Genomic DNA, 15,580 nt, shown 5'->3' with positions numbered 1-15,580 from the left:
TTATCTTTAGGGGGAAAGAAATATTTTGTCACCTTTGTCGATGAAGCTCCACAGAAGGTATAGGTTTACCCTATTCGTAGCAAGGATGAAGTGCTTGAAAAGTTTAAAAAATTCTTCGCATTGATTGAAAATCAGACTGATAAGACACTTAAGTGTCTTCGCTCTAACAACGGTGGGGAATATGTGTCCAAGGCCTTTCAAACATTTTGTGACAGCAAAGGGATAAAGAGGGAGCTCACTGCCCTCATAATCCACCCCAAAATGGAGTTGCAAAGCTTGAAATGGGGTATAGATTATGGGATCCCGAGAAAAGGAAAGTAGTACACAGCAATGATGTTAGCTTCCGGGAAGATCGCATGCATAAATAGCCCGAAAAGACTGAGGAGGTCCGTAGGGTTATATTCCAAGAAGAAATACCTTTTGGACAGCAAAATGTGCCCGTTGTACAGCAACAAATAACTGCTGTAAATGAACCTGCAAATGCAGAAAATAATGCTGGAAATGATCAGCCAGCTATTGCCTTTTTGCCCATGATAATGAGCCACTACATGTGCAGGAACAGCCAGGACAGCAAGCTGTTAATGCTGAAGGCTGAAATGCCAAGACAGCAAGCTGAAAATGCTCAACAGCCAGCAAACAATGATCATTGGGTTAGGAGATCGTCTAGGGCTACTAGACAACCTGATATATTTGTTCCTGATGCAAACAATGTGGCTGATTATGTCATGTTGACAGACTGTGATAAACTGTCTTGCTTCAAGGAAGCAATGGACAGACAGAACAGCAAGAAATGGTATAAAGCCATGTTGTCAGAGATGGAATCTCTTGAGAAAAATGGCACTTAGGACTTGGTGCAGTTGCCTAAAGGGCAGAAAACCTTCCATACAAATGGGTTTACAAGATGAAGGTCACTTCTAGTTTCTCACCAAAGTACAAAGTAAGATTGGTTGCAAAGGGGTACAAGCAGAAACATAGAGTTGACTTTGATAAGATCTTCTCTCCTGCAGTCAAGATGACTACATTGAGAACCATTTTGGGCTTGGTTGCAACTGAAGATATGGAGCTCATGCAGATGGATGTAAAGACTGCATTCTTACATGGTGATCTGCATGAAGACATATATATGCAGCAGCCTAAAGGGTTTGTGGCAAAGGGGAAAGAGAAGATGGTATGTAAACTGAAAAGGAGTTTGCATATGGGCTAAAACAAGCACCAAGAGAATGGTATCATAAGTTTGATACATTTATGTAGTCTAAAGGTTTTCATAGAAGTCAAGTGGATCACTGCTTGTACACCAAGAAGGCCGCAGATGGCAGCCTGATTATCTTGGTTCTGTACGTTGATGACATGCTGATTGCTGGCAGGGATACTCATGCCTTGGACTCACTGAAGCAAAGTCTTCATGGCAACTTTGACATGAAGGATCTTGGTGATGCAAATCACATTCTTAGCATGTGAACACTCAAAGATAGGTTGAAAGGTTTACTTTATCTATCTCAGCAACAGTATATCTCCAAGGATTTGCACCGTTTTAATATAGAAGGGGGGAAAACAATTGGGGTTCCATTGCCTCCATATGTGAAACTCACTGCAGAGGACAGTCCTACATTTGATGATGAGAAGGCTGAAATGGCCAAGTTACCATATGCTTCAGTTGTTGGCAGTTTGATATATACTATGGTTGCTACACATCCTAACATTGCCTTTGCAGTGGGAGTGGTTAGCAGATACACCCTTGTAAAAAGCATTGGGAAGCAGTGAAAGGTATTATGAGATACCTCCAAGGCACAAAGGATTTGTGCATCTACTTTGGAAAGCAGAAGGCATCTATCGTTAACTTTACGGATGCAAACTATGCTGGTCATGCAGATTGCAAAAAGTCCACTTTTGGATATGTGTTTATCTTCACACGAGGAGCAGTCTCTTGGATCTCTAGGCTACAAAAGTGTGTTGCATTGTCTACTACAGAGGTAGAGTATGTGGCTGCCACTGAGACGTGCAAGTAAGCTTTATGGCTTTCACATCTGGTGGGAGAGCTTGGCATTACAAAGTTACATGTTCTTCATTGTGATAGTCAGAGTGCTATCATGATAGCACGGAATCCGGTCTTTCATGCAAAGACGAAGCACATACAGGTGAAGTACCACTTCATTAGAGATGTACTTGACAGCAAGAGCATTGAGCTTGTCAAATTGCATACTACAGACCTTCTTACGAAGGGTCTTCCAGTAGAGCGGTTTGCTCATTGCCGACAGATGATGGGAGTTGGATAGATATATGTATTTCAGCTTTGTACATACCTAGACTTAGCTGATTTTTTTCTCCTCTTAAGGCACATTGCCTTTAGGTGGGAGATTGTTGGGAATAAAGGGCCCTCATGCCTTTTATATGTACTCGGGTATGCGCACACCCTTAGCACACTTGTACTTTCATATATATATATATATATATATATATATATATATATATATATATATATATAGAGAGAGAGAGAGAGAGAGAGAGAAACACCTAAAGTGGTACACTCATGATTGTACCCACAAGTCGTGCTCACTCTTCACACACACACTCTCTCTCTCTCTCTCTCTCTCTCTCTCTCTCTCTCTCTCTCTCTCTCTCTCTCTCTCATTGTTGGTGGCAAGCACTGCGTGTCTCGATCCTTGCTCCCACCAAACACAACAAACTTTTATATGTGCTTAGGTGTGAACACACCCTTAGCGCACACATACTTTCATATATATATATATATATATATAAAACCTAAAGTGGTACGCTCGTGATTGTACCCACAAGTTGTGCTCGCTCTTCACTCTCTCTGTGTCTTTCTCTGCTACTAGCAAGCACTACGTGTCTCAATCCTCGCTCCCACCGAACACAACACTTTATACCAGTGAATGCACATTCCGTACAGTTTTCTGGAAAAAAGGATAAGGTATTTTTAGGAGCATCAACTTCTAGACAGAAACAGAAGGGTAAACACGTTCCCTCAGATTCTGATAATTCTGCTACCTCACCAACTAAAGAATCTTAAATAAGAAGGCTAAAGGATAAATGGAGCCAAGAATTCTTTCATAACCCATATGACTTACCAAAACCACGTATGTTAAGTGCTCACACAAAAGCTAAAGTTAATATGTTTGTTCCCCATGTTCTTGAGCAAATGCATCACCCTCGCACAGCTACTCAAGTCTTACAATCTCTCCACCATGCCAGTACTTTAACTCAGCATGAAGGGAATGAAATGTTGCATGCTTACTCAGATGCAACAGGAGTTATACACTTTATGTAAAGTGTTCAAAAGAATTCTAAAAGGACAAAAACTTATAGCTTAGAATACTACAGAAGTCCTAGTAGAATTACAAGCTCAAGCAATCCCACCTAATAATCCACTGACACCTCTAAACCAAATCCGGCTATCTTCAAAACCAATTACTCACAAGGTTAATGCTCTCACAGCGAATGCTCTCGATTCTAAGGGACCAATCCCCATGATTTGTGTCCAGTTAAAGAACATGCCACAGTTTTCTCTCTATGTGGATACTCTTATTGGCATTGGATCAAGTCTCACTATTATACCCTATGAACTATTTCCTCCTCATTATATCAAAGTCACAAGCCCTATTACAGTTGAATTATCCAATAACAAGAAGGTTACTTTGATACATGTGACACCAGCATATCTCCAGCTTGGTCATATAAAAGTCCCCATTGAAACTCAACTCATGAAGCAAATGAGATATGATCTTTTACTTGGGACTAACATTCTTCAACATTTGGTACCCTACACTTTTTGGGCTGATAGCTTATCCCATACCTTTTGTAAAGAAATTTCATACGCACTCAACTCTCTTTTTGCGCATGCCCCAACTCATAGATGCCCACTCACTTTGTAATCATTCTTTCCATTATCTTATGGCTATATAAACAAGCCTTGTATACCCACAAAGATACAAGTTTTTTTAAAATTTACAAGCAACATATCATCTACATGAAGAATGATGACCACCAAGTCCTTGCCTTCATTCTTAATGTATAAAGTAGGACCAATTGGATTGTTCTTAAACCCTTTGCTATTCAAATAAGCATCTATCTTTGAATATCATGCACAAGGAGCTTGTTTCAAGCCATACAAAGCCTTGTTTAACTTGCAAACCAAGTGCTCTTTGCCTTGAACCACAAACCCTAGAGGTTGCGATACACAAACATCCTCGTGCAAATCACCATTAAGAAATGTTGTCATAATGTCCAACTAATGCACTTTCCATCCATGATGGGCTGCCATAGCAGTAACATATCTAAAGGTACTCATACAGGAGGTAGGAGCAAAAGTCTCCTCAAAATCTATGCCCTTATTCCAAGCATACCATTTGGCAACCAAGTGTGCCTTGTAGTTGTCAATGGAACCATCAACCTTGCATTTGAGTTCAAAAACCCCATTTAGTGCCAGTAGCCTTCGTGCCAAGTGGCAACTCGACAAAATTGATCAATTCTCAAGGTCTTTGGTAGTCTATGTCGAACCTCAACTGGCCCACCCTAATCATATTTGTCAATGAAAGGCTTGCAATGCCACAACAAATGTTGAGTTGATGTAGAGGCTACTTCTCATTGGGCCACTAATTTTAGGGTTTTCAATAACCCATAATTAAGTCTCTTTAACCAACCCCAAAAGTACTTTAATGCTTATTCATATTAAATGGATTACTTTTTGGCAAAAGGTTTAAGTGCACCCCAGATCTTCTATAAATAAGAGCCTATGTAAGTGCCCCCTCATCCATAATTCATCATTACAAGCTAGATTTTACCATCAGCCCTCTTCATGCCCACTACTGTCTACACACTCCTCTGCAGTGGATATCCCAAGTTCATGGAGCTGCTCAAAGAGCTATCCTTGTTGTTTACCATCAGCCCTCTTCATGCCCATTGCTGTCTACACCCGCCGTCTCTAGCAATGATGGAGTTGCTTACAGTGTTCTCCTTGCTCTCCTCAACCTCTACTTAGTAGGCGACCACCTGCATTTTCACTCTATAACTATGTAATGCACCTTAATATTGCATCCATATGCATGTGCTCGTACATTGGGCAAGCAATGGGACAAACCAAGGTGGATGACATGGTCAAGGGACTGTGAGTGAGAAGGATCATGAAATGTAACGTTATAAAATTTTCTTCGCGTGAACTACCTCTTATAGGAAATAAGGATAATGATATAGCAATTTTTTAAAAAATTACTAAGGATAATGGGAATTTTTTTTCCTTGTTCCCCCCCCTCAGCCGACGGTCGTGGTCCAACAAGCTCCTTGCTGGAGCTTGCTCACACTTGAGGCCATGCAAGTCGACACATAGGAGAGGGAGGATCCCCCTCCCCTCCCCTATTTAACCAGAAGGGGGCCGCTACCGTGAAGAAGGAGATACAGGGTGTGGGCTGCCGTGACGCTAGACGGAGGGGCTGCCATTATCAGCGTTGCCGCTGCTGCTGCAGAGAGGGAGGGAGGTCAAGCAGACCGCCGCCATGGAATTCGCCCCGCCGCTGAGGCCCTACGCTAGCCTTAAGGGCCGGCCGTCGACTGTGCTCTCCCCCCTACCACACGTAGAAGCTTCCAAAAGCTTCCAGAAAGGAGCTTCATAAGCCCCCTTCTTGTGCCTTTTGAAACCTTCCCTCCCCCCCGGTTTTAAACCCCTATAAGCCCCATTTCCCTTGGGCTTTGGAAACCCCCCCCCCCCCCCCCCGGGTTTTAAAGCTTTATAAGCCCCTTTTCCCCCCAAAAAAAGAGTTCAAACCTTAAAGGTCTTATCCCCCTCCCCCCCCCCTCCCGTGTTTTATCCCCTAAGCCTTTCCCTAAGGCTTTAAAACCCTTTTCCTCCCCCGTGTCTTAACCCTTAAGCCCTTCCCTTGGGCATCTTGAAACCACACCCCCCCTCTTGTTTAAACCCCTTAGCCCTTTCCCAGGCCAATGCAAAATACCCTTGGGCTTTGTTTTCTTTTCCCCACTCGCGAAAGGAAAGAGAGTGTTGAGGATCTTTTAACACCTCCCTTTCCCACTCAAAAAACCTCGTAAGGGATTCCACACTTTATTTATTCCCTGTTTGTGCGAGTCAGTATAAGGCCATTAAACTCCCATGGCTTTAATGGGTCTTATCTGCAAAAGATTTTGAAACACCCCTTTCTTCGAAATCCCTACTTCAAGGAGGGAGCCTTCTAAAACTACTTTCGACGAACGGTACAAGGGAGCGACGGTGGAATTTCAAAGAGGAGTTGTAAAGCTACTTCCACATCCGAAAGACTACAATTGCGATGCCTCCTAAGAAAGTCCAAGGTGCAGCCGCGGGAGGGTCGTCTCCCAGCATCCACATGGACATCTCACCCCAAGCCCAGGTTTTCCTTCCTAATTTTTATTTGATATTGTTGTAATTCAATCATGCAAGGTTAATTGTTAGAAATAGGATATATTTTTGTCCTAGTTGTTCACGACGAAGGAACTTAGTCATTAATACTTTTAATGAAACATGCAAAATAAAGAAAGCATAAATGCATTTCTAGTAAATAGCTTTATGCATTGAAATGAATTATAAGCTAGATTATTATCCATTAAAATAGTATACTTCGGTTAAGCCTAGAAGTATAAACTGCATCTCGCACTATTAACCCATATCCTCTTCGCAATGAATCATCATGAAAAGTGCAAAGCATGAAATGATTCTTACGATGCATAAACTCTATGAAATTATAGTTTGTCAATTACATAAGTTATCAAGTAAAAGATTGCTTATTTAGCATGAATTTTGTTCGCAAAGCAAAGGGAAGATTAGTTGAAATTAACCTAACCTGTGCCTGACCTCAAATCGATAAGTTAAGGTTGAAAAATCAATTTACGCATAGACAACGAATCATGTGGAAGTAATCTCGAAATTATCTTCTAGAGTTAACCAAATTGGCATAAACCTAAAACACCTAAACCGCGGAGTACTCGTTTAGAAAAAGTTGAATTCCAAAGAATTCACTGGGGAATTTAATACGTGACCTAATCGTACGTATTGTTAAAACTGATATTCCTATACCTTAAATACTTGCCCAAATTCACTGAATGTAGGGACAGTGAAAATGTAATTGGGAAGTGAGCTAGGGTTTGTCCCTAAGAATCTTACAAGATGAAACTTGGAAACCCTAAGTCTAAACGACGTTAGACTAATGTAATCAAGAACAGATTGTTTCGAAACTCCATTCAATGCGACACTTTTGCAACAAGTGTGGAGTCATATGATCTTGTGATTGGATCACAAGGGAATGGCCAAATTCTCGCAACAAGGATGGCAAGTCCTTACGCAGATTATCTTGCAAGAGGATGAATAATCATCCCAATTTAGTATCTTTCTTGAGTAAAGAAGATTGATTGGAAGGTAATGACTAACCGATAAACCGAAATAACCAATGAACTTAAGGTTTGACCAAGTTGGGTTAATAAGGTACGCCCTAACCTAGGATATAGGGGATCTTGCCAAGTTGCAAGTCATCCCGGATCGAGTGCTGGATGCATTCGAAATGAAGGATTCATTCCTTAGCAGTTTGCCAACAAAAACGATCAATGGAAATGTTTGTGCTTGCTACAGATTCTAGAGCACTGTTTGGCTTTGTTTAATCAATGAATTAAAAGATAAATGGATATCTATACTTCAGGTTGAAGGCCTGAAGGAAGAGGCAGCTTCAGTTACCCCCGACTGCCTGCCTAACCCTAACCAAGGGGGTTGTTAACCGCGCCAGGCAAGTGGACCGAACCCGCCGCGAGAGGTCTCTCCGTTGAGCGCTACTTGGAGCAGGAGGACGCTTGGGTGCCAGGGGGGACTCTGGCCGTAAATCCCTCGCCTTCCGAGCCCTGCACAAGAGACTAACGTGACTCGGGATTGGATCTCGAGGCCCGCATACTAGTCTACGGGCGGAAACTTGGATTAGTGATCCCTGTGGATTGCTGGATAGCCTTCGGGCGGATTGTGGATAAGCCTACGGATTGGACTCTTTGTATTTCAAAGAAAAATATGATAACCTGTTAATAAGGAACTTGTCTGATATTGTTTTTCTATGCCAAGTGATAAGATTACGTGAAGGAACCAGTCCCTAATGGGTTAATTAAAAAAGCTGGTTGTTACATGTCCAACTAATGTGTTAGGTAATTAAATAACTAAAACAACCCGAGGAAAGTGTGGAGGATGGGCCATAGGTCCGTCCTACGGATGGGTGGTCCCGGTTGACCGGGAACTTTTCTCAAATCACGATGGACAGCTGGAAGATCGTTAAAGAACACGAACAACAAGAGCGTTGACCTAGAGTTATATTTGAATCCGATTTACGTTGTTTTAGGGGAACGGAATGAGACTATGTCTTATGGCAGAGAGGTTGAGCTTTGCATCCCTCTCATTTCCCATTCTCCTTGAACCAAGTGTAGCGTGAATCAGCTTCGGACCTGGCGTTTCTACGTAAAGTAATTCGCTTGGGTCTGACGCTAGTGGCTATTAGGAAATGACCAATCAGGAAAATCCTAATTCAAGTCGATCCTAAGTGGAAACGGCCGGAATACTTCCGCTACGTGGCAGACGCGGAAAGCCCTAGATCGCAAACCCCGTAACATTCCATGGGAGTGCCGGACGGAGCTTTCTAAACATCCTTTCCGATGGACTGCTAAGACGTGTCCTGAAAAATACAAGTGGACACGTTACATGAAAGCACACAAGGGAACGATTGCACGAGAGATGAGATACATGTGTTAGGCAAGTAGGTCATCTTGGATCATGGGTAGCGAGATGACGCTTTTTCATCGTGAAGGCTGGAGACAACATTTTTCCTAAACTCAGCTTTTTGTTTTGATGATGCGGCATTTCAAAAATTTAAGTTGGACTCATGAAGTATCAATCAACAAAAGTAACAAACAAAAAAAAAAAGATATCCTATGCAATTGGGTGTCGATTGCATGAAGTTCAAGGTGTTCATAAAATGGGCTAATGACGACCCATGAGAGGGATTGTGGCAATCATGGTGGTGGTGGTGAACTTTTGCATCTTCTTCTTCTTCTATTCATGTCGAGTTGCGCGAGGAACACTGAGCGGGAGTGTTTATGGCTTGATCAAGGTGAAGACCGTTTGAGGTGGGTCGAGATAAAGGAAAGGTTGTCCTAGATAAGATAATTAGGCAAATTTGTGAATCCGAAGCACTAGAAAGAACTTGGGCCAATGGAGCTGATAATTGTAGAAATCTCTATATGTGGTCCTATGTGGACTAGAGCACTCAATAGTCATTTGTATTTTGTCACTTTTATAGATGACTATTCTCATTACACATGTATGTATGATCTCAAGGCAAAGTCCCATGTGCTTATGCACTTTAAACATTTGGTTGCAAAATTGAAAGCAAAAACAGGTTTGAAGTTGCAAACACTATATATGGATTGAAGGGGAGACTATATGTCTCCTGCATTTGAAACATTATTGTTTGAGTATGGCATTACGTGTCAAGCCATTGTGAGGATGACACCTCAACAAAATAGAGTGGTTGAAAGAAAGAATCGCACACTCATGAAAATGACCGGAGCAAAGGACTGCCACACAAATTATGGCTTGAGGGCCTTCAATGTGCAAATCATGTACTTAATTGTGCTCCAACTAAGGCACTTAAGACAATCGCTTCTTATGATGCATGGCAAAATAGGAAGCAGAAGGTTGATTACTTTCATGTGTTTGGATGTATAACATATGCTCATGTGCCTAAAGAGCTTTGTGGAAAGCTAAATGATAAAGCACCTACATTTGTTGGATACAATTCAGAGAGCAAAGACTATCATTTGTATAATTCTCACACTCCAAAGATTTTTGTCAATAGAGATATCATTTTTGTTGAAAATGCAACCTATTCTCAAGATCCATTTGAGATCCCAACCACTTGTGAGACTATGATGTCTTTGAGGGTCTTTTGCCACTTGCATTGGGATCCATACCTACTATAAACACAGAAACAAATGTATTACAGAAAGTTGTTGCACTGCTCCACTTGCCCTAGATCAGCCCTTGGTTGATCCTATTCTGCCTCCGGCAGTGGACCAAGTAGTTGAGCAAGAAAGGGCTGCTGTAAATGCAGCAAAAACACTCCTGAGATGGCTACTACAAACTCTCTAGGAGACGAAGATTGATGCTTGTCTGCTTCAACCCACTCGAAAGGCTACCCATCATGTGGGGGGTGAGGGGGCACATTTTGCAAAAAATTAGGAAGTAGGTGCTTTTTTAATGAGCTCACTTTTGGATGAAATTAGGAAGTAGATGCTTTTTTGATGAGCATGCATTGATGAGCTCACTTTTGGATGAAGATGAGCCTACTTCATTTGATGATGCACAGCAAGATGTACATCGGTTGTAGACCATGGAAGGGAAGTTGGACTCCATTGCTACTAATTAGTGATGGTACTCTTGCATGAAATCCAACCCATTAAAATGAGGCCTGTCACTAAAAGCATTCTTGACTGCAGCAATGGGCATATGTGTGCTAAGTTGTGACTAGGCCCTAGGGAGAGTAGGGTGGGGGATTGGAGTCCTCTTGGGGGTTTGCCCCAAATTGCCCACCATGGATCAGCAAGGTATACAACACAATGGATCCAAATGTGTGACAAGGCTTACTAGGCAGTCTTAGTTGCACCTATTGCTATCATCATTGACCTTTGCTCCCTACGCACAAGTATACGTGTCTACCCCCCAAGCATCCCTTGTGCCACCTCAAGCGACTAGGTTCGTTCTGCATCAACTAATCACAACTCTATGCTCAAGGCAATAAGACACATACAACATGCAATAAGCCATTGCAAGCAAAAGGAGACTCCACAAGGTGATAAGCCTCCTAGAGACCACTACAATGTGCTATGGAATTTTTCCCCACCCATTTTTGGGTCCAATGGCTTCCACTGTGAGAGTGCGCAGCGGAAGAAAAACACGAACACAGAGGAGAGGAGAGAGAAAGCAGAGAATGAAGGAAGAAAGTCTGCACTGACTGAGATGAATGCTGAATACACTGGAATGGACAGAACAGTCCCTGCACGCAGCCCGGAGCGTCAGTGAGGGAACCAGGACAGACTGGAGGCAGAGGCAGCACCAATGCCGGAGACGGAGACGGAAGGAGCAGTGCTGTACCTGCAGAGAACAATGCTGGACTGACTGGGGGGGCTGCTATAAATAGCCCCCAGGCCAGCAAACTGGCCGACCTGGCCAGATTTGGCCGACCAGCCAGATCTGGCCGACTATGGCCAGATCTGGCCGACTGCCCAGAAAAATGGGCAGTCAGCACAAAAACAGCCCAGTTTGGGCTGGAACAAAACCAAGACTGCATGCTGAACAGAAAATGTCCTGACAGAGCTCCTCTGTCTCCTGTCAGACTCTGACAGGAGCTCACAACCAGGAGATGACAGACTGAGACTGAAAAAGAGCAGGCTAACATCCACAACCCTTAGCTCTGCAATCCACTCCACCAGGAGAAAGGTTGTTGGATATCACTGTTTTGGCAATTAGCTCCACTAAGAAACAAAGGTTGTCGCCCACACGACTCCACAAAAGTTACACATTTATACTCCTCCCTTGTAAGACTCCATGGACACGGACTTTGACATGAGCATCGGGGCTATCATCTATGATACCCCTCCCTCCCATCCCTCTTTCACTCAAATTCAGAAGGACACCTCTGGGAGCTATCTGGCAGCTAACCTCCGTCCCAATGCAACCTCAAATCCCTTCAATTATTCCATTGTCATCAAAGACACAAAGACCCATGGTTCATGAGGATCTGAATTCTTGGCTCTCTTAGAGAAGGCTTTAGAGGGGTTACCACTCATCTTGCGGTCCTTTACACAACTTAGTAAAAAGCTTTTTTCATACTTCATCTAACCTTGGATGTGGTCCGAGGTGGTCAACCTTGAGCTAACTTCCCCCCTATTGATTACCTAAGATCAATGTTGCAGCCATGACTTGGTGGTTATGCCTTCACACCTTACCTAGCATAAAGATAAGGATAGTGTTCTCTCTCACAAGGCCCTTCGTGTTCGGACCAACATGGAAACAAGTGTTTCATTCGGACAAGTTTCCTTTCAGTGGAATACTTGGTTAGAGGTGTTTCATTCATCATCAAATACCCTTCCCTTCAATTTCACCAATCGGGTACCATGCTTTTATTTGCTATACATTTAACAACCATATTGAGTGGAGAATGTCTCTCACACTCTTCTTAGGGCACCTTTTTGGGTCTAAAGGTGTTGAGTAATTCAAGTCATTAAGTGCATTAATAAATCATTGTACTACAATGATTCCTAATTTTGGTCTCCATTTACAGCCTTGTAAAGGCTTATTTGTATTATTTGGTACTATGGTGCACATTAGGGCAAACACCCGATCCTTCCCTATTGATAGGGTTGGGCATTGTCAGTACGTAGACACCTCAATCATTCATTCAATCAATCAATCTTCCTTCTCTCTAATTGCTATAAGCACCTTCACCTCTCCAATGCTCTATGGATGCTATCCAAAGCAGTGGCTTGGTTGCTGCCTTCAAAAGTGGATCTACTGCCACCCATCTCAGCTGGGGCTACCACCTTGATTCAATTGGCTGCCACCCAGCCTACTGCCCTCTTTGAGTTTTGAGTTTACAGACTAAGGTGACCCAGTCAATGCTTGCTACCCTGCATTTTGTGGAGCCACATCTGTCACCTAGTTATCCCTCATCATGATTATTATCACCAACTTAGTGTTTTGTTGCTGGATGATCTCCTACAACCCGTTGACAACTCTACAACTCTTGGCGGCTTCATAGCTGGTTAGCCCCTTTGCATTTTGCCGGTTTCAGCTATAGCACAACACTCCTCTATCACCAAAAGCACCCAAGGACTGTGTTTTGCTCCCTCTATTGTTATCCATCATCTCCCGCCATCTACTCCAACAGCCCACTACTCGAAGGACTATGTTTCACTCCCTCCACAAAGCATCTTCATCCACAGGCACTGCCGCCTAAACACCCACAATAGTGTAACTATCTCTGAGCTTCACTCACCTCAATAAAAGCCCTAGAGATACAACCACCCTAAGGCTCACTCCATCGCATTAGCATGATTCAGTGTTCATGATTCATTACTTCATCCTTCTTTTGTGTTGCTAACTTTTGAGTCACAACATTTGCCACACATACTCTATGTTCCTCCTTGCAAACCCTATCGTTTCTCCACATGGGTGGCATTTCTGACAATAGATACCGGGGTGCAAAGTGTGATACACATGTTAAGTAACATGTGGAACAGAAAATGAAAATGAAATTTGAAATGAAATAGAAGATCCTAAGCCTAATGTACTTTACATTAGAGGAATGAAACCTAATGTATATGATGCAAGTGTAGAATCCAATCCTAAGGTATTGAAAGCATAAGAAAGAGATTGTAAATCATTGTTTGAAGAGGGAGGAGGGATGGGAGGAAATTGAGAATGATTAGCACCAATACCATGCTCAAATGAAGCTGAAGGTGATGTAACAAGATGTTCAATCAGGTGCTGAAAATTGATGTTTAGAGCCTCAATTCTGCACCTAGAGTGTTGCTATTAGGATTTTATTGATCCCAAGTCTTTAACAAGCAAGAATTAAGGCATGCATGGCTGTCTTGGGATGCATGCATGCATGCTTTGCTGATGCAAAAATGTTGTTGTAAATCCATTAGATGGACAGCAGATGGGAAGGTATCCGGTGGTCTAAATCACAGCTGAATTGCAAGCGACAAGAAAAGAATCCATAGCAGAGTGCGGGTGAAAATAACTGAAAATCTGACGAAGAATGTCTCAAAACTGATCAATGCCTTGTTGGGACTGCTTTAATGAGCCAAAAAATGCCAGAAAATTACAATAGATTTGAGGCAAGTTTTGATGGCTCAACAAATGATGCATCTGCACAACTAACTTGTTTTTCTGGAGAAACATCAATCTGAAATCAAGACAGGCAAAAATTGCCTATCTCATTTTTTATTTTAAATGACTTGACAAAATCCCTTGAACTTCGATGGTCCCTCTCAAACGCTTTACATGATCTCTCAGCAGTCCTTGTTGGCACACAAGCCATGACCAAACATATCAACTTTTGTGCCTAAACAAAATGTCCTTGCAAACCCCTACTACCAGTGAGCCATAGGGATGATGCCAACCAGGTATATAATTTAGACTATGCCTTTACGGGCAGCCTATTTGTAGTAATTGTGTAACAGTGAGTGGATGTTAGCCTGGTCTTCAGAAAGGAGATGTCACAAAGCCTGAACAGTCATAAGTGTTTCCATTCTTTTGCTCTAATCAAGTATCCAAGCAAACCAAGCAAAATCAAGCACAAGTGCCAAGTTCCATATCTAGAGCATACAAAACAAAGTAATCGTATTGACTTTACGTGTAACGCAAATGCAAGAGAGATTTTTAAAAATGCCAACCTGACGCCATTGACGTTGGAGAGCTAGCAGTGTTCGGCAATGAACAAGGCAATCCTGGTAATACGTCAATTCCAGATCCTTAATTATAGACCTCCTGTGCTTGAAAGACGTGGCTGACATGGCGACAGTCAAAAGGAAGCGGTTTAAGCCATCTTTCACACAGAATGACAAGCGGCAAGAATTGTCAAATATTTAAACCTGGATGTAAGTCGCTCGGCTGTAGCTCGGAGCTTGTAAGAGAAGAGGGAGTGGAGACAATGCGAGAAGCACTACTCCCTGTTTGGCCTGCTGCCGTTTGATGCTGCTGCCGGGAGACCCTTCTTGCGGGGAACGAAGTGGCGCTGACTTGTCGATGCAGCTGCGGTTGGGAGGCTGCAACGTCTCCCTCCGACTCCGTTGAAGAATCATCGTCCATGCTGCATTGAGGAGAGCTAAGGAGCATAGTCCTTGGAGTCCGCAGAAGAGAGGAGCTGCGCAGGTCCTCCGCCGTAATTGCATAGGGCTGATGAATGGGATGACGTCGATGAGGAGGAGGAGGGGGAGGAGGGGGAGGAGAACGAGACGGCGACGAAGATGATAAACCCCAATCGTCGTCGTCGTCGTCGTCGTCGTCGTCGTCTTCTGCCGCCGTCCCTGCCACCATTCCCCCCCCTTCCTCCCCCTCCTCCGCTTCCTCCTCCTCCTCCTCCTGCTCCTGCTCCTCCTCCTCGCCCCCCTCCTCCTCTTCCTCGTAATCGTAATGGTGGTGGGAGCCGATTCGAGCCATTGCCTTGCCTCACTGCCTAGTGCGCGCGTGAGATCGAGGCATTTATGTTTCGTTGTGAGGTAGCAAATTTTACTGATTTTCTATACATCACAGCTGGACAAGAGCGCACCTCGGTGGTTCGTTCGATTTGTTGATAGGAAATGGGGCAACAAATAGGAATTGTTGCTGTAACATCCTAGGACAAATCTAGTCGTGCTCCTTCCACATTGTAGAGATCCAAGATAAGATAAATCTATGATGTTTGAAAGCGAGTTTCAACTATTGATGTAACTAAGGTTCAAAAGTGTATTTCATGTGGCAAGAGAATTCATGAAAGGTTGATATAAGGAATAGAATTCGAGTCTTGAA

General features: G+C 43.1%; 1 protein-coding gene across 1 annotated transcript in view; it reads right to left on the bottom strand.

The window, feature by feature from the left end:
* The window catches only part of LOC148028264 (uncharacterized), an 85,109-nt gene extending 69,756 nt beyond the window's left edge, over positions 1-15,353 (bottom strand). The window contains exons 1-2 of the mRNA XM_087690052.1: positions 14,665-15,353; positions 14,467-14,579 (exon numbers count right to left, since the gene is read on the bottom strand). Coding sequence (XP_087546178.1) covers positions 14,467-14,579; positions 14,665-15,232 — 681 coding nt within the window. The 5' untranslated portion in view covers positions 15,233-15,353. The remainder of the gene's footprint in view (positions 1-14,466; positions 14,580-14,664) is intronic.
* Positions 15,354-15,580: the final 227 nt, after the last annotated feature.

This window comes from Lygodium microphyllum, chromosome 12 (genome assembly GCF_053477565.2).
Source record: "Lygodium microphyllum isolate KBCC chromosome 12, Lygodium_microphyllum_v1.1.10, whole genome shotgun sequence".
Classification (NCBI taxonomy): domain Eukaryota; kingdom Viridiplantae; phylum Streptophyta; class Polypodiopsida; order Schizaeales; family Lygodiaceae; genus Lygodium; species Lygodium microphyllum.
This window is presented reverse-complemented; position numbering and strand designations above follow the sequence as displayed.